Source organism: Doryrhamphus excisus, linkage group LG7, assembly GCF_037039965.1.
Source record: "Doryrhamphus excisus strain RoL-2023G ecotype Guam linkage group LG7, RoL_Dexc_Guam_v1.1, whole genome shotgun sequence".
Classification (NCBI taxonomy): domain Eukaryota; kingdom Metazoa; phylum Chordata; class Actinopteri; order Syngnathiformes; family Syngnathidae; genus Doryrhamphus; species Doryrhamphus excisus.
Window position 1 is genome coordinate 1,331,007 of NC_136363.1, and position 15,812 is coordinate 1,346,818.

A 15,812-nucleotide genomic window follows, 5' to 3' on the forward strand; every position below is an offset into this window, starting at 1 on the left:
TAACTAAAAGGTCCTTTTGAGTAAACTGTCCGAAAAGTGATTATACAGCCGTCGTTTATGGCGGCCATTTCCGCCATCTTGAAACGTCACAATTGGAGCGCGAAAAAAAAGAGCTAGCAGCCATTAACTACTAGCTTGCTAAGACGCCAGACTCTCATAAATTAAAGTAATATAAAAATTAACAATATTTAAAGCTTTAGTTTAACTCACCGTAGTTGTCCCTAAAGCGTAATTTAAAGGACTTCTTGAGTAAACCTTACCAAATTATTTATACAGCTGTTTGTGGCAGGCGGAATTATTGCTTCCTAGCTTAGCCATGAGACAACACATTGCAGTTTGTCAACAAAGTACAAATTTGAACATTTATGTTTGATATTTATTATTGTACTCACATTTAAGTTGAATTAAGCCACATTACTTCTTGTTGCTTGCTAGCTCAGCTCCTTAGCATGTTATGCTAATCTACTGCAGTGCTTCTGGTACAGTGTGTATATTTTTATTCAGGATTTCCTACATAAAAAACCTCGATCAGCCAACTCGCTATGAAAAGAAACATCACGGCTGGAAAACTTAAAAAAAAAAAAAAAGCATACAGCCAAGCGTTGCTTTTGGGATCCATTAGGCATAAGGTAATTAATACCTGTCAGCGCCGTGCCGCGTTGTGCGCCTTTATTCGCTTTGCAGACCAATTAAAATGTGACACTCCTCAGCTGGTGAACGTCTTGTTAAAATTATGCGCCATGAGACACTTTCCATAAACACGCCACGGGCTACGATTGGCTTTGACAACAACACGATGCTGGAGCGTACCATGGATGTGTGTTGTGTCACTTCCACGATGACATGCGGCCTGTTAGATTAGATTCCACGTAGACACGCACACGTACAGGAGAGTGATGTGATGTTAGGAGACGTTTATGAACCAGGAGAGACTGACCGCTCAAGACAACTCAGCTGTCAACAAACCGAGACAAAGAAGCGACGGGAGGGGTGGCCGAAAGATGCTGCGTGGATGAAATATGGCGGCCACTTTGCGACAGATTAGACGTGGCGCAGGAGAAAGAAGGGGGGAAAACGGGAGAGGTGCAAGTGATGGATGCAGGCAGGCGACCAGCAGCTCCCTGCCAACATCTCCATGCATCCATCCAGACGTCACACTGCGCTGCCATCTGCCTCTCTCCGCCACCACACACACAAAATCATTAGCGTCTCTTGACACTGAATATCTGGGGATGGAATCCGCCTGCGGTAGGAATCACCTACAGGGACGGGGCGACGAGATGAGATGAGGAGACCTCGCAGGGACGCAATTTGCATGTCATTTAAAACGTTTGCGCCCACCCTTGGGCGCTGGGAAGGTCAAGAGGCGTCCGATTAGGCGGCCTGTTGCAACACTGCCACCTTGTGGTGGTGTTAGATATATCTCCACTGAGCCAAGAGGACATATAGGATTGTTTTATACATATATTATTTATAATATACTTGTACAGCCTGTGATTGGGACACGGTTGATAGGTCAGACATTCCCAGGAAGAGGAGAGCAGAGAGAGGAACAGTCACCTCAGTTAGAAAAGAACCATTAAGCCATCCATTTTTTTTTCTAAATGTTTGTACATCTGCGAGGCTTGTTAATTACAAAAATAGCTGATTAAGACGAAAGGGGGGCGGGGTGGGCAGCGGTCCAGCCTGGGATATTCTGGAGGGTAAAATACAGCAATTTATAAGAAAAGAGGAGGGAAAAAAAAGTCGGATGGTTTGTGGAAAAGTGCTTTGAAGAGGACAAATATAAAAGTGGAAGTAGTGAAAAACTAAGTGTTATTGCTGGGAAACAGCAGGGTGTTGTCGTCGTGTGATTTGGTATTGTACACGTGTGTTTATTGCTGAGGGTAGTAGGGCTGCTGCTGCTGCTGCTGGGAGGGCTGTGCGGGGTAGCCGGGGTAGCCCTGTGCGGGCGGGGGAGCGCCCGGGTAGCCCGCCTGGCCCGGAGTGGCCTGGTAGGGCATGTAGGGCACGTTGTACTGGCCGTAGGCATACGGGTTGTAGCCCATCGGCATCTGGAAGTACCTGCATGGACAGAGGACGGGCGGCGTGGTGGTTAGACTCAATTGCTTCCATGGTGGAACGTCATGAGGGTACCAGGATGGATTGACTAGATAAATGTTTTTAATTGGCTAAAGCCTCAAAGGGGCGGAGCTAGGCATATTTAAACAGCAACATCGCTATGATGTCACGTTCTTTACCGCATTCCATCCCACATTTAACGACGTAATGCAAAGTCCACTCACTGTGGGTACCCCTGGTACGTCGGGTAAGGGGGTCCCTGGGCCTGGGAGGGTGGGGCCACTGCCGGCGGGTTGTTGGTGGGTGTGCCTGCAGGTGGGGTCGGGGAGGCGGCCTGTGGCGTGAAGGTGGGTGGAGGGGGCCTGGCCGGGGGCTGGGACTTTGCTTGGGTCTGCTGGGGCATCTGCTGAGGGGGCTGGGTCTGCAAAAACAAGACAGACGAGAGTGATGAACCAAAGCGGGCATGTCAGGGTGTCTTCGACTGGGTTTTGCTTACAAATACGGTCCTGGGGGCCGGAGTGGGGCCGCCCGGGGGTACGGCGGGGGTACTCTGATAAGCAGGGATGTTAAAAGAGGGGGCGCTTGGCTCTCGGGCGATACTCTGCTGTAGCTCCCTGTGATAAAACACATCACACTGTGAACCTCCAGACAGGAACCTTCCACAACCGTTTCTGAACTCACTTCAGAAGCTCATCCCGCTCGGTTTTGCGAGCAAAAACGATGTCGCAGCATTTGTTCTGGAATTTGAGCAGGATCTCTGTCAGGTCGTTGTAGAACTGAAGGAGAAGACGACAAAGAATAAAGCAGCAGGCCCGCAACCCGACTAGGCACGCACGCAAAAAAAGATAGGCAGAACCTTGGTGCCCTCACGCAGGTTGCTGCTGATCTCCACGTAGCTGTCATGGGCCGAGGCCAGCTTCTTCAGGACCTCCTCCCTCTGGTTGGCCTCTGTGTTGGACTGCTTCAGGCTGCTGAACTCCTGATGGGACGTCTGCAAGAAGGATGCGCATTCAACCCCCGAAATCTCTTTTCACGCGCCATAAAGCCACAAAGTGTATTTTGGGCTGACGTTTATGCCAAACGATGAAAGATGAGCTGATGAGCTGCAGTGTCTCAAAGATCTTGTTGTAGCAACGCTACACTTCACTACAAAGAGACTGGCAAATCTCATACAGTGGAGCCCCACTAATTCATCAAAATCACAGAATTTTGGTCCAAAACTATTGGGAAAAAGTTTTTTTTTAACTCCAAGGATAGTCATTTTTTCCTCCCACAGACACCACATCATAAGTCAGTAATAATTTATATGTGATAATACAGGGTCAAAAGTACATCACACACGTACCAATGGTTAATCCGCCCTTGAATGATAAGCACGGGCAAGAATGATAACCTTGTGCAAAAAATATCACGGTACTGCAATTACAGCCAGCTCTGTTATTTTGAAATATTTTTACAGAAAACAAAAACAAACAAAAAAAGTCATTTTTAAGTGGAATTCTTATTAAATAATAAATATGCAGCCTCCTGTGGTTAATCCTGCAAGTCAAGTCACAATTTGTGAGTATGGTAGTATGGAGACCTCTTCTCTGAAAATGGATGGCAGTGAAGTGGAATTCATTTCCCACGGGTGGGTTTGGAACCAATGAACTGGGATAAACCATTGATTTCTGTACATGCATAATGATATTAATGATCTGGAGAGAAGAAATGTCGGTATCGGCCCTTCCGTGGTTTGCTATGATATGGTAGCCGTGCAACATGAGCCGCCATCCTGCGGTTACCTGAATCTGCCCCAGTAGCTCCTCCTGCTTGCGGAGGCTGGCCTGCACCCTCTGGTTGTGTTCGCCGTAGAGCTGGTCCAGCTGCGATACCGACAGCTGCTCCTCGTTGATGGCGCCGTCCTTGGCGAGCGCCGTCAGGAAGGTGGCGGACATGTCAAAGACCACCCCCTTGATCTCCGCTTCCAGCGCCTCGCGCTCCATCTTCACGTCGTCCAGCTGGGTCAGCTGAGAGCGCAGCACGTTCACGACCTGCGGTGCGGACGACAACCGTCAACATGGTGGAGAGCCCGCGTTGGCGTCCCCGACGACATGACCCGATACAGACCTCACTGCCCTGTAGCGTCTTGGTGGGGTTGGCGGAGGGCAGGGCGGCGGACAGCTCACTCTCGGGTTTGCACAGCAGGGCGATCATGTCGCAGTGGGTGTTGTAGCGGTCTTTCACCACCTGGTCCGCCTGCACCGCCTTGTCCAGGACGTTGCGGAAGTTGGCGCCCTCTAAGGGAGGATGCGGAGGTGAGACCTACAAGTCCTAACAAGGCAGAAGAAGGCGGTCCATAAAGCAAAGAGCACCTGCACGGAGAGGTTTGTACAGGTCTCCAGAGGGGGTCCTGTTCCAGCGCTGGTTGAATTTGGCTCTTAGCTCGTTGTCCGTCGTCTCTTCATCATCCAGCATCTTCAGCGCCTTTAAAGCAAACATTTCTTTTTTAACAATTCAACCAAAATCAAGAGTTTTTTTCCCCACTTGGTTTTTCACTACAATCTTCAAACCATCACGACTCGCAGTTTTGTACCAATTCTGCCCGGCAACTTGGCTGGCGGCTTCAGCGTTTCCCGTTCTCCCGATGACAGAGGGGCTTTTTGTCTTCTTACATCAATAACTACTTTTTTTTTTTTGGTGTGCGTATGGACCTTTTCCAGTTTGCTAACAAACTTGGAAGCGTGATGCGTTTCATGTCTTTTCCTACCGTCTGCCCGCGTGTTTATCAGCAAGATGTTGGAATAACGGTTTGGCTGACGAGAGCGGACGCACAGTCCTTGGCCCAAAGATTAGAGGATTAGCTGTTTAATGAAGATCCTGATCCGGGATTCCAGCCATTAAGAATTATTAGGAGTTTTTCCATATTTTTTGCATTCCAAACACCCAAGCGAGCTCGCTTCCTAAATGGCGTTACATGCTCCTTTGTCATGACAACATGTGTGCTAGTGCCATCATAAAAAAGTACATCTGACACTCACCTCATCCAGGATCTCTCTGTTGCGGGTCAGCAGCTCAGGCAAATCTTTGATCAGCTGCTCGATGCTCTGCAGCCCCCCCTGCTGCACGATGGATCTGGCTTTCTCGGCGATGGACTGCGGGACGGCGTCTCCGGATAGATCCTCCAGAGCCGCTGGCAGGTTGAGGGACGCCAACACGCTGGTGTGGAAACCGTGAGAATAAAACCTCACTTGTGATCATCAAACAAACGTGCGGTTGCCGTGAGAAGGGATGGTGGCGTTGGGTTACCCGTTGCAGAGATTGGTGGCCTCCCTCATTGTGCCCACCAGTCTGTTGACCGTGTCTGCCTTCCGCTGGCCGTACACGCCCATGGACTGCTGCACCGCCATGGGAACCATCTTCTCAAACACATCTGAAGCACGGAGAGAAGGAGAATTAATCATTCGTTCATTCATTTTCTACCGCTTATCCTCATGAGGGTTGCGGGGGGTGCTGGAGCCTATCCCAGCTGTCTTCAGACGTGGTACACCCTGGACTGGTGACCAGCCAATCACAGGGCACATACAGACAAACAACCATTCACACTCACACCTATAGCTCGCCAATTAACCGAACATGTTTTTGGAATGTGGGAGGACGCCGGAGACCCCAGAGAAAACCCATGCATGCACGGGGAGAACATACACACAGAGATGGCCGAGGGTGGAATTGAACTCGGGGTTAATAGCTGTGAGGCCTGAATGCCAACCACTAACCCGCCATGCAGCTTTTCCTTAATAAATAAGTAAATGAATTATCACTGTTTTATAGTTGGGGCGGCATGGTGGTTGAGTGGTTAACGCATAGACCTCACAGCTAGGAGGACCAGGGTTCGATTCCACTTTCAGCCATTTCTGTGTGGAGTTTGCATGTTCTCCCCGTGCATGCGTGGATTTTCTCCAGGTACTCCGGTTTCCTCCCACATTCCAAAAACATGCTAGGTTAATTAGCGACTCCAAATTGTCCATAGGTATGAATGTGAGTGTGAATGGTTGTTTGTCTATATGTGCCGTGTTATTGGCTGGCCACCAGTCCAGGGTGTACCCCGCCTCTCGCCCGAAGACAGCTGGGATAGGCTCCAGCACCCCCCGCGACCCTCGTGAGGAAAAGCGGTAGAAAATGAATGAATGAAAGAGACAACCTTCAAGCTTCTCATTGGTGCCAATGGCTTTAAGGTTGACAGCACCAAAAAAAATAAAGTTTTTCAAAATAGGACGACTTCTCTCCTGCGTCATACCTGAGAACTTCTGGCTGAGCGGCGGCGTGATGGCGGTGGCCTTGACCAGCGCTGCCTTCCCGATGTGCTCCAGGTCTTTGACCTCGGGCACGCGGTCGTGGTAGATGAAGTCGTTATCCTTCTTGGCGGCGGTGAGGGCTCGGTTGATTTTGTCCGTCAGGTCTTTGACGCTCACGTACTCGTCGTAGCGCGTCGCCACCGTCTTCACCAGCTCTGCTGCATGCTGAGAGAAGGAAAGTGGAAGGAGTAACACGTTCACCTCTCTCCAATATATTCAAAATCCATTTTTACAGTTTTCAAAAAACAATTAGTTACTAAATGATGCTTGCTTTGGCCTATAATTAGTCAAAAAAAATTTACAGACAAGTTATTTATAGTATTGTGCTCAGTAGGCATCAGTAATGTCACCGAGACCGAGTGGGGGAAAAAAGGTTCTCCTCTCATTCTGTGTGGAAGTGCCAGGTTTTTGTCTTCTTGTCTAAGGCTGGGCAAAATATCAATATTTTTTAAATATCTATATTTTTTACCTTGCAATGATCGAGCGCAATGTGATGGATACAAATAAAGGATAATAGGAGTGACTACAGAGGTGTCATTTCATGTCTACAAGCTCAAATCATGTTAAAAACCAGGGTTCATGAACAGGTCTTCTATGCAATAACTACAAAATATTGCGTTTATTAACATTGAATGCTACTTTGGGGAAATTGGCTCTGTAACCAATTAACCGTGTTAAACGAGAGACGACTAGAAATAAATGTAATTAGATTCTCATTTATGTATTTATTAGTAATTTCTTCTTTCTCATTTTGCATTACTGTGGAAAGTGCGGCACCTGCAGGCGGGCGATTTCCTCCCCGAAGCGCTTCTTCTGCTTGGCGATGATGCTCTGGTGCAACTCGGCGTTGGCCTGCATGATGCAGTGCTTGGCCGCCAGCACCGGCAGCACTTCCTGAAAATAAAAATACTGACCAGGGAGAGGCAACCACAAAGCAGACGCACAAACACGTGTACACACACACACACACACACACACACACGCAGGCACACACGTATGATAGCAAGGCAGTCCGCCCAAAAAAAAAAAAAAAAAAAAAGACAAGACACCAGCCAGTCAAGTCACGAATGGCAAATGAAAGCAGCCAGCGGGATGCAAAAAAAGAATAAAAGACCAAAAAAGAGGGAGGAAAACAGGTGAGCACACACCACCACCGGGGATGCACAAAGGAAGGAAGACAACGAGAGAGAAAACAGAACAGGCCGTGAGTGTTCAACCCTTCAGCAGGAAGGGCCAATACTTCACCCAAAACCTCCACACGCACCCGTGTTAGCCGGAGGAAGCGTACCTAATCATGTGGCCCACACGCTATATATTTTTATTCTTATTTGGACCAACGTGGCGCTACCTAAACAAGTTCTTACAGTGTAAATCCTAGTTGGACTTGTGCAGCTAAATGCTAACCAACTAATCGGAGGAGCAGCCCAGGATGAGAACGGACCAATGAGGAAACAGAGAGACGTGGACAGTCCCACAAACCAGAGTGTGCCCCCAAACCATCTTGTGAGGGATGGGGCGCTGCTCTGTCACTGGCAGTTTAGGATGACTTCAAAAGTTGTCCATTATTGTTGTCAAATTATTATTATTATTATACAGTCATTCCTCGTTTATAACGGGAAATTGCTTCCAGACTTAACAGAGGTACATTTCTTTGATATAGGATTCAATGTTAATAAATGGGATGGATTTTCATAGTATAGAAAACCTGTAAATCCACTTTAACATTATTAGAGCCCTGTAGACATGAAATAACACCCCTATTTTACACTGCTATTACTCATGGTAATAGCACATTACAACCTCTTATGCTGCAGGGACTGGAGACGGTGGGCTCCTGCGTACTGCCGCGACCCCAGTAAGGAAAAGCGGTACAGAAAATGGATGGATGGACTCGAGACATTTGTTCACTTCCTGCTTTCCTAATATAGTTTTTATTTTTACTACTATTTTTATTTTTATTTGTACTCCGGTTTCCTCCCACGTTCCAAAAAAAAAAAAAAAAAAATTGGTAATGGTTTAATTTCATTTGAACATGCATCAGATTCCAATTGAATGCATCCCATAATCAGTTCCCAGTTCCACATGTCCAAAAGGAGTAGAAAGAAGCAAAGCTTATTAAATCCTACCCCTCCATCTGGTAATTTTACAATCAGTAACTGTTACATTTGTTCACTTCCTGCTTTCCTAATATAGTTTACAATGTTTTTTATATTTTTTTATTTTGTTAAATTTTTTGTCACGTATCGAAGTAGGAGGTGATATGAGCATCCAATGCCATAATGGGTACCATAGTAAGTGTGAATATAGTGATATATATAGCACATCACGACTGGTTCAAGACTCTTCATCCTTGTATTTAGCAAACATCAACTGCTTGTATTGAATTGAATTGGCTCATCTTTGTACATTGTTTGAGGGTCTTATGCAATCCGTGACTTCATGTCATGTAATGTAAAATGTCACCTAGTAACCAAAATACTACACATCACTAGAGTATCTCAGTGTTTTTACTAGTAATAGACCATCGTCTACCACCAAAGAGATATCAGTTATTAATTCATTTAGTGATAACAGAACGGCGATATAGCGAGGGATGACTGTAATTACACTGCCTGGGATAAATGCTGTTTTATTCATTTGCTAAGTGAATAGTTCAACACGTATTTAAGTAGAAAAACACTTCAAGATAAGAGTTCCATGCCAACAGATCCTAATATAATACTATATCATAAGGCCAGTGACAGAAGGGCGCCCGCACATAAACATACATAGTGTGCAAGTGCACACACACACACACACACACACACACAGACACACACCCGGTCAGTGTTGTTGTGATGGAGGCACATCTATGTACAGACATGGAAGATAACAGCAGACCAAACAATCAACAACCTCAGCTCAGACTCGTCATGCAAGAAGGAAAAGAGCGAGAGGAGGTTCAAACGCTTTTCATCGATGGCGGCCTTTTGTCCTTTGGTCTAAACGAGGGACGTCAATGTCAAAGACAAACGCGTCACGTACCCGAGCCGAGCGATCGTTGAGTGTGTCGTTAGCGCTTAGCGGAGTGTGTAAGTGCGCGTCCTTGCTCGGCATACCTTGGGCAGGTTGTCTTTGTACTGACACTGCTTGAAAGCGTCGCCGTAGAACTCGGCGGCCTGATTGGACAGCTTGGCGATGACGGCGTCCTTCATCCTGTCTGGAGAAGCCAACGGTTGTTTGGTCAGAAGGGGGGAGACAGAAGTGGGACGCCGGCTGGATCTAAACTGCTTCCTGCCGGGGATCGTTCTAAATGCTGCGTGTGAGCCAAGGTCGGCCATGTTTGCGTATGTCCGCGTGTGGCTAACTTCTGGCGCTCCTTCTCAAGTCTTTGCAAACTTTTCACTCGTCTGTCCCCTCTTCAAGTCCCAACTGGCCTGCCTTTGGGATGCATTTTTGCTCTTTCCTATTTGATCTCTTACGGTCCTTTCTAAGTAGAACATGTTATTGTTGCTTATTGCAGTCTGTCCCCTATTTTATCTTTGTATGTCCCCTGTTAAAGTGACACCTAGCCTCTTATTGATGCTAGTTGCAGTCTGTTCTCCTTGTTGTCTCTGTCTGTTATTAAATGACAAGAAGTCTATTGTTGCTTTTTGTACTTGGTATCCGCCTGTCCCTTTTTAGTGGACCTATCCTGTGTTGCCGCTGCATTTTGCACACTTTTGTTGTCCCCTCTTAAAGTGAAAACTAGCCTGTTATTGCAATTGCAGATGGTGTCTTTTCTCTCTGTCTGCCCCCTCTTAAAGTGTGGACCGGCCTGTTATTGTTGCTTCCTGTAGTTTGCCCCCCCAGTAGTGAAAACTGCCCTGTGTTGCAACTGCATTTCACACACCGCTGCCTTATTTAATTTTGTTCGTCCCCTCTTAAAAGTGAAGACTAGCCTGTTATTGTCTGTTGCAGTATGGTGTCTTTTCTCTCCGTCTGCCCCCTCTTAAAGTGTGGACTAGCCTGTTATTGTTGCTTCCTGTAGGTTGCCCCCCCCCAGTAGTGAGAACTGCCCTGTGCTGCAACTGCATTTTACACACTGCTGCCTTATTTTATTTAGTTTGTCCCCTCTTAAAATGAAAACTAGCCTGTGACGGATATGTCTCCATACTAAACGTTTAATGCAAACAGGAAAGGTTACAAATAATAGAAATAATAAATATAAATAATTATAAAAAAAGTAATAATAAGTCACAGCTTTTTTCGGAAGGTTGTGGGTGGTTGAATACCTGAGGTGGCTTTGAGGAAGAAGACCTCCTGGGCCTGGGCCAGCATGATGATGCTGAGGGTGCCCACCGTTTCGGGGGCGATGTCCATGGTGGGCTCCCTGTTGAGCGCTGACAGCACCGTGTCCTTGATGTGGCCGAAGGCGCCGCTGGCCAGCTGCGTGACCGTGACAACACAAGCTCTCAAAAACATGCCATTTATTCTCACATGTGGTCATTAGAGTCTGCTTGCATTGGGGCCAAGTGATGCAGTGGCATGCAAGACCAGGCAGATAAATGGTTTCAGGTCGGTAAGCAATTTGTTATTTGTGTTATGCCGCCACCTACAGGGCTTCAGTGGGACTGTTTAATAGTCACCTGATAGTATTTGGCGGCGTTTTTCAGCCCCTCGTCGTTGTCCAGGTTCTGCTCGGAGGCGATCTGGCTGGCCAGGGCCGCGGCATTGAACAGCACACACGTCTTCTCATAGCCCAGACTGGCCAAAGCTGCCACGACACACACACACAACACACACGGGTCAAAGGTCAGAAGGTAGGCCTTGATGGAGATCTGCTCTCTCTCAATCCTTTCTGAAATTGTCCTTCACATATAAGCACACCTTTCTTTATCTTTCTGCACAATACCAAACCTCGTCAGACCAGTTTTGCAATATAAGGGGACGATTTACAGTGGAGGACATCTTCAGCGGTCCAACAACTCTTGAATTCATCACACAGGGGGAATAACGGATTTGCCAGAACCCGAGCCCTGTCTTTACAATACATAGCAAACACACAAAAGTCCATTTACCCAGCTTGACGGAGCCACCAAAGAGCGAGCCTTTATCGAAGGCGTCCTTCCATGTGAAGGTTAAGCACAGCTGCAAGACACAAAGACACACTTTGTTGTCAACACGTCAGAAAAGCACATCTTCTGCATGCTGGGTGTAATCCATTACCTGGTTTTCACTGAAGGGAAACTTGGGCTCCACGGCACACAGTTGGTCATAATATCTGCAGACAGGGAGAGGTTTTATTTTGGACAAAAATGGCAGCTTTAGAGCATCATGGTCTCGACATTTTACAATGGTGGTTCAGTCACTATCCACTCGTTTAGCATTTTAAAAGTCATTTCAACTTATTATTTTTACACTTAGTCAAAAATAAACCAAAAACATGCCAACATGCACGTTTTTGGAATGTGGGAGGAAACACACGGGCAGAACATGCAAACTTCACACATAGATGTCCAAGCGGAGAATCGAACCCAGGCTTTCCCAATCTCCTGGGGGTGTGGCCTACATGCTAACCACTCACCCACAGTGTAGCCCTAATTAAGTCATTTACATTTTTATTTTTTCTATTATTTACTGTCCCGAGAAACACATTTCATGAGTCCAGACAATACACAAGATATTATTTTTTTAAATAGCAAGTACAATGAAATTAAAAAAAAAATATATGGCAATAAATTTCAATTATTTTTATTTCACCCTTATTTTGAAGGACGTCATTGAAGTATGTTCTGTTTGTGGAGAATGTCGGCTTGTTTACGTTTATCGGTAAAAGTCATTTTCTTATCATTGGAAGAATCTATACCGCTATATACAAGTACATAAAATATACTTTTATAATTTTAATGATTTAAATAAGTGTCAGTAATTAAAAAAAAGACTTGTACAAAAACTGTAAAAGTAAATACAAAAGAAAAATGATTTAAGTGTAAAATATGACTTCAATAAAAGAAAAATAAATACAAATAAAAATGACTTAAGTGGGGAAAAAATAATTTTAATGATTGAAATAAGTGTCAGTAATTTTAAAAAGACTTGTACAAAACTGTAAAAATAAATACAAAAGAAAAATGATTTAAGTGTAAAATATGACTTCAATAAAAGTAAAAATAAATACAAATAAAAATGACTTAAGTGGGGAAAAAAACTAAAAATAGAAGTGTAAATAACAATATAATAAAAAATATATATTGTGATTTATTGACTACAAATGTTGCTGCAAATAAATTACAGACCTGTGTGTTTAACAGTAATTGACTGGGTTAGCATGCTTCCTTTTACATCGATGACATACTGGAAATGCGTGAGATGTGATGAAGTCACATGACACTTGATAAGAAGTGAAAAACACCACATAATAGCAGCTTTCTCTCAGCTTATCGTCCGTTCTCATATTCTCAGAAAGCCGAGATGAGGTGTGTGTCATCTGGTTCAAGTAAATAACACCTGCGGGAAACAATGGCTGCCATGGTGATGTACACAAAAAGCTCAGCCAGCCCCGCCTCCGCCTCCCCTCGCCATTCCGCCCTGCCTTGCTAACGACGCGGGTAAAACAAACAAAAAAGGGGGCTAAAGTGTCTTCAAGTGGACACGGGTGAGTCAGGTTGAGAAAGCCTGGCATAGCTGACACGTCACGTCAGCTGGGCGACGCTTGGAGTGACTCACCTATGAACCCACTCCGACAAGTTAAGCAACAATGCAGAGAGGGCTTTACTTATGTAACAATGACAGACTGCTATTTCTGTCATATTCCTGCCATGGACGACATACTAATACAACATACAAGTGGGAAGGGAAATAAATGGTTCCTGACCACAAATCATTAGTACCCTGTTTACTGCTGATGAGTGTTTTATTAAATGGAAATATGCGGAACAAAACATCTATTCTTTAAATTGGAAATATTAAAATTCACTTATATGGCACATTTCAACAAAAAAAAAAAAACACTAAATCCTTCTCCTTGCTAAAGCAAAACAACATGAGGTAGAATAACACGAAAAACCTTTAGCATAGCAATATGTGGAGTCAAATGATGGGAGGTGAAAAAGCCTATTATTAGTACCCCCCCCACACACACACACAGTTTTATGGATTTTTCCAAATACAATATTCTGAAACTTTGATAATAATATTTTACTTTATTCTCATCATAATAAAATATTTTGCCCAATTTTTTTTTTTTTTTACAAAATTACAACATTATTTTGTTGTTTCTCATATTAGCACTTTAATAAATAATTACAAAAAATATTTATACTAAAATAACATTATTTTTCAAGTTTATTCTCATAAAATTCCAATATTCCTCTTGTTGGAATACTACAACATAAAATAATAGGAATCCATTATTTTTAATTTTCAACAGATTTCAGCTTTTTTTTTGTAAATTTCCGTCTCAGAATATTTTACAATTTATTTTCATAACTTTTCCCACAACCTTTTTGTTTGTGTCTCATAATAAAATACCTTTAAAAATCATATTTGGAAAATAATTGTTGTACATGAACATGGAGCAGATATTGGCTTTGAGCACAATTTGAGCCGCCTGGGGTGAATTTTTTTAATATATGCAACGGCGGGAATAGGGTAGAACTCTGTGTTACAGCTCCATCAGAGAATGGCGAAAATCATAAGAATATTACTGATTTATGATTAATGAGACGGAAAAACGGCCTACTTTCGATTTTAAATAAGTAAACAGCCCCCGCCCCCACAAGTGCTTCCCTTTGCAATGTTGTGAAAAGCATCATGTGATATGATGATCTTCAACAAGACTTTTTGCTAATATGTTATGGTCACGTGATTGGAAGATAACGTTTGCTTCCAGTTGGTGCTAATCATCACAGACAAGCTAATCATGCTAGCATGTCATACAGAGCTAGTTAGTTTCATAAACACACACACACACACAACTAACGTCAATGTTTAACGCGTCTGCCGGTTGAGTTGGGCAAGTTTTGACAGGCCCCGACATGTTTGAAGGCGTAATGAGACACTTCCTAGCTTGTTGACTTCATTAGCTTCTAGCGTTAGCATAACGGCTAAGCTAACACATCTGGGGTGCGGCGGAATCTAACGAGGCGCTGAACCGGCGACGCAGGTCGCGTTCGCCGGGTAGTGAGTGAACACCACCCGGCCGGTTGACGTGTGCGATAAAGACTTCGGGATTTACCTGAGCAGGATCTCCAGGGCGCTTTCATGTTTGTCCAGCGGCCTCCCCACGGCGTTCCTGCGGAGCTTGTTCAACTCCTCCACGGCGCGGATGTACTCCGCCTGCTCGTCGCCCGCCGGGTAGGTGGACGTCACGTATTTGGACAGCGGCTTGACCAGGTCCACTTCGGAGGACTTCTTCAGCGGGACAGAAATGAACGTCGCCATTGTTGGGAGGGGGACCGCCGTGTACAAACAGCGAGAGCTATCACTTCCTGGATTTTTTTTTTTGCCTGTCAAATGACGTCACAAAGACGAGGGGCTCACACTGCGCAGACTCAGTCTGGAGCGGCGATAAAGCCACAGGCGGATCTAAGGGTTCCCATATGATTTATGGACGCCCCTTTAGCTGAGTCATTTATTTAGTTGTCTTTTTGAAAATTTAGAAATTACGTTACTTTATTTTAAAAAAAGTAAAATTCCTGGATAAATAATGTTTATCGGCAAAAAAGCTAAAATCGGTCATTCCTAATTTTATTCTTCACAATTTCAACTTTATCCTACTTTTATCTAAATATGACTTTGTCATTTTTTTAAATAATTCTATTCCTGACTCGTTTCCCCACAAATTGCATTACTTTATTAAAAAAAAAAAAAATTCTGGAAAAAAACATCCTGGGTAATTCCCCCCCAGGTATCAAACAAGGAAATGTTTATCGGCAAAAAAGCTAAAATCGGACATTTCTAATTTTATTCTTCACTATTTCAACTTTGTTACTTTTATCTAAATACGACTTTATTGTCATTTTTAAAAATAATTATATTCCTGACTCATTTCCCCACAAATTACATTATTTATATAAAAATAAATTCCCGGGTAATTCCCCCAACGTATCAAACAAGGAAATGTTTATCGGCAAAAAAGCTAAAATCGGTCATTCCTAATGTTATTCTTCACTATTTCAACTTTATGCTACTTTTATCTAAATATGACTTTGTCATTTTTAAAAATTATTCTATTCCTGACTCGTTTTCCCCCACATTACGTTATTAAAAAAAAATAGTAAAATTCCTGGGTGATTCCCCCCACGTATCAAACAAGGAAATGTATTTCCAGTAAAATCTTAGCAATGAAACACAGCTAAACTTAAAAGAATTGTTTATCCTCAGTCATTCAATGAACGACTTATATGTGCAATTTACTGTTTACGCTGTACAAGAATAATTAATAATGATAAATAA

At 44.1% G+C, this 15,812-nt stretch overlaps 1 protein-coding gene across 2 annotated transcripts; it reads right to left on the reverse strand.

Annotated features, from left to right (window-relative positions):
• Positions 1–1,440: 1,440 nt before the first annotated feature.
• Positions 1,441–14,873, reverse strand: pdcd6ip (programmed cell death 6 interacting protein). Of its 2 annotated transcripts, none has more exons than XM_078791860.1 (18): positions 14,593–14,873; positions 11,583–11,637; positions 11,435–11,504; positions 11,003–11,130; positions 10,649–10,802; positions 9,494–9,594; positions 7,173–7,289; positions 6,338–6,560; positions 5,350–5,473; positions 5,082–5,259; positions 4,416–4,527; positions 4,171–4,340; positions 3,846–4,094; positions 2,918–3,052; positions 2,743–2,837; positions 2,558–2,675; positions 2,286–2,482; positions 1,441–2,064 (listed from the first exon to the last, which is right to left on the reverse strand). In XM_078791860.1, exons 1-18 carry the CDS (start codon positions 14,796–14,798, stop codon positions 1,875–1,877), a joined length of 2,622 nt encoding a protein of 873 aa, XP_078647986.1. In that variant the 5' UTR covers positions 14,799–14,873; the 3' UTR covers positions 1,441–1,874. The 2 variants fall into 2 exon arrangements, with proteins under 2 accessions (XP_078647986.1, XP_078647985.1); XM_078791859.1 differs by having other exon boundaries at positions 7,173–7,304.
• Between the last annotated feature and the right edge of the window lie 939 nt (positions 14,874–15,812).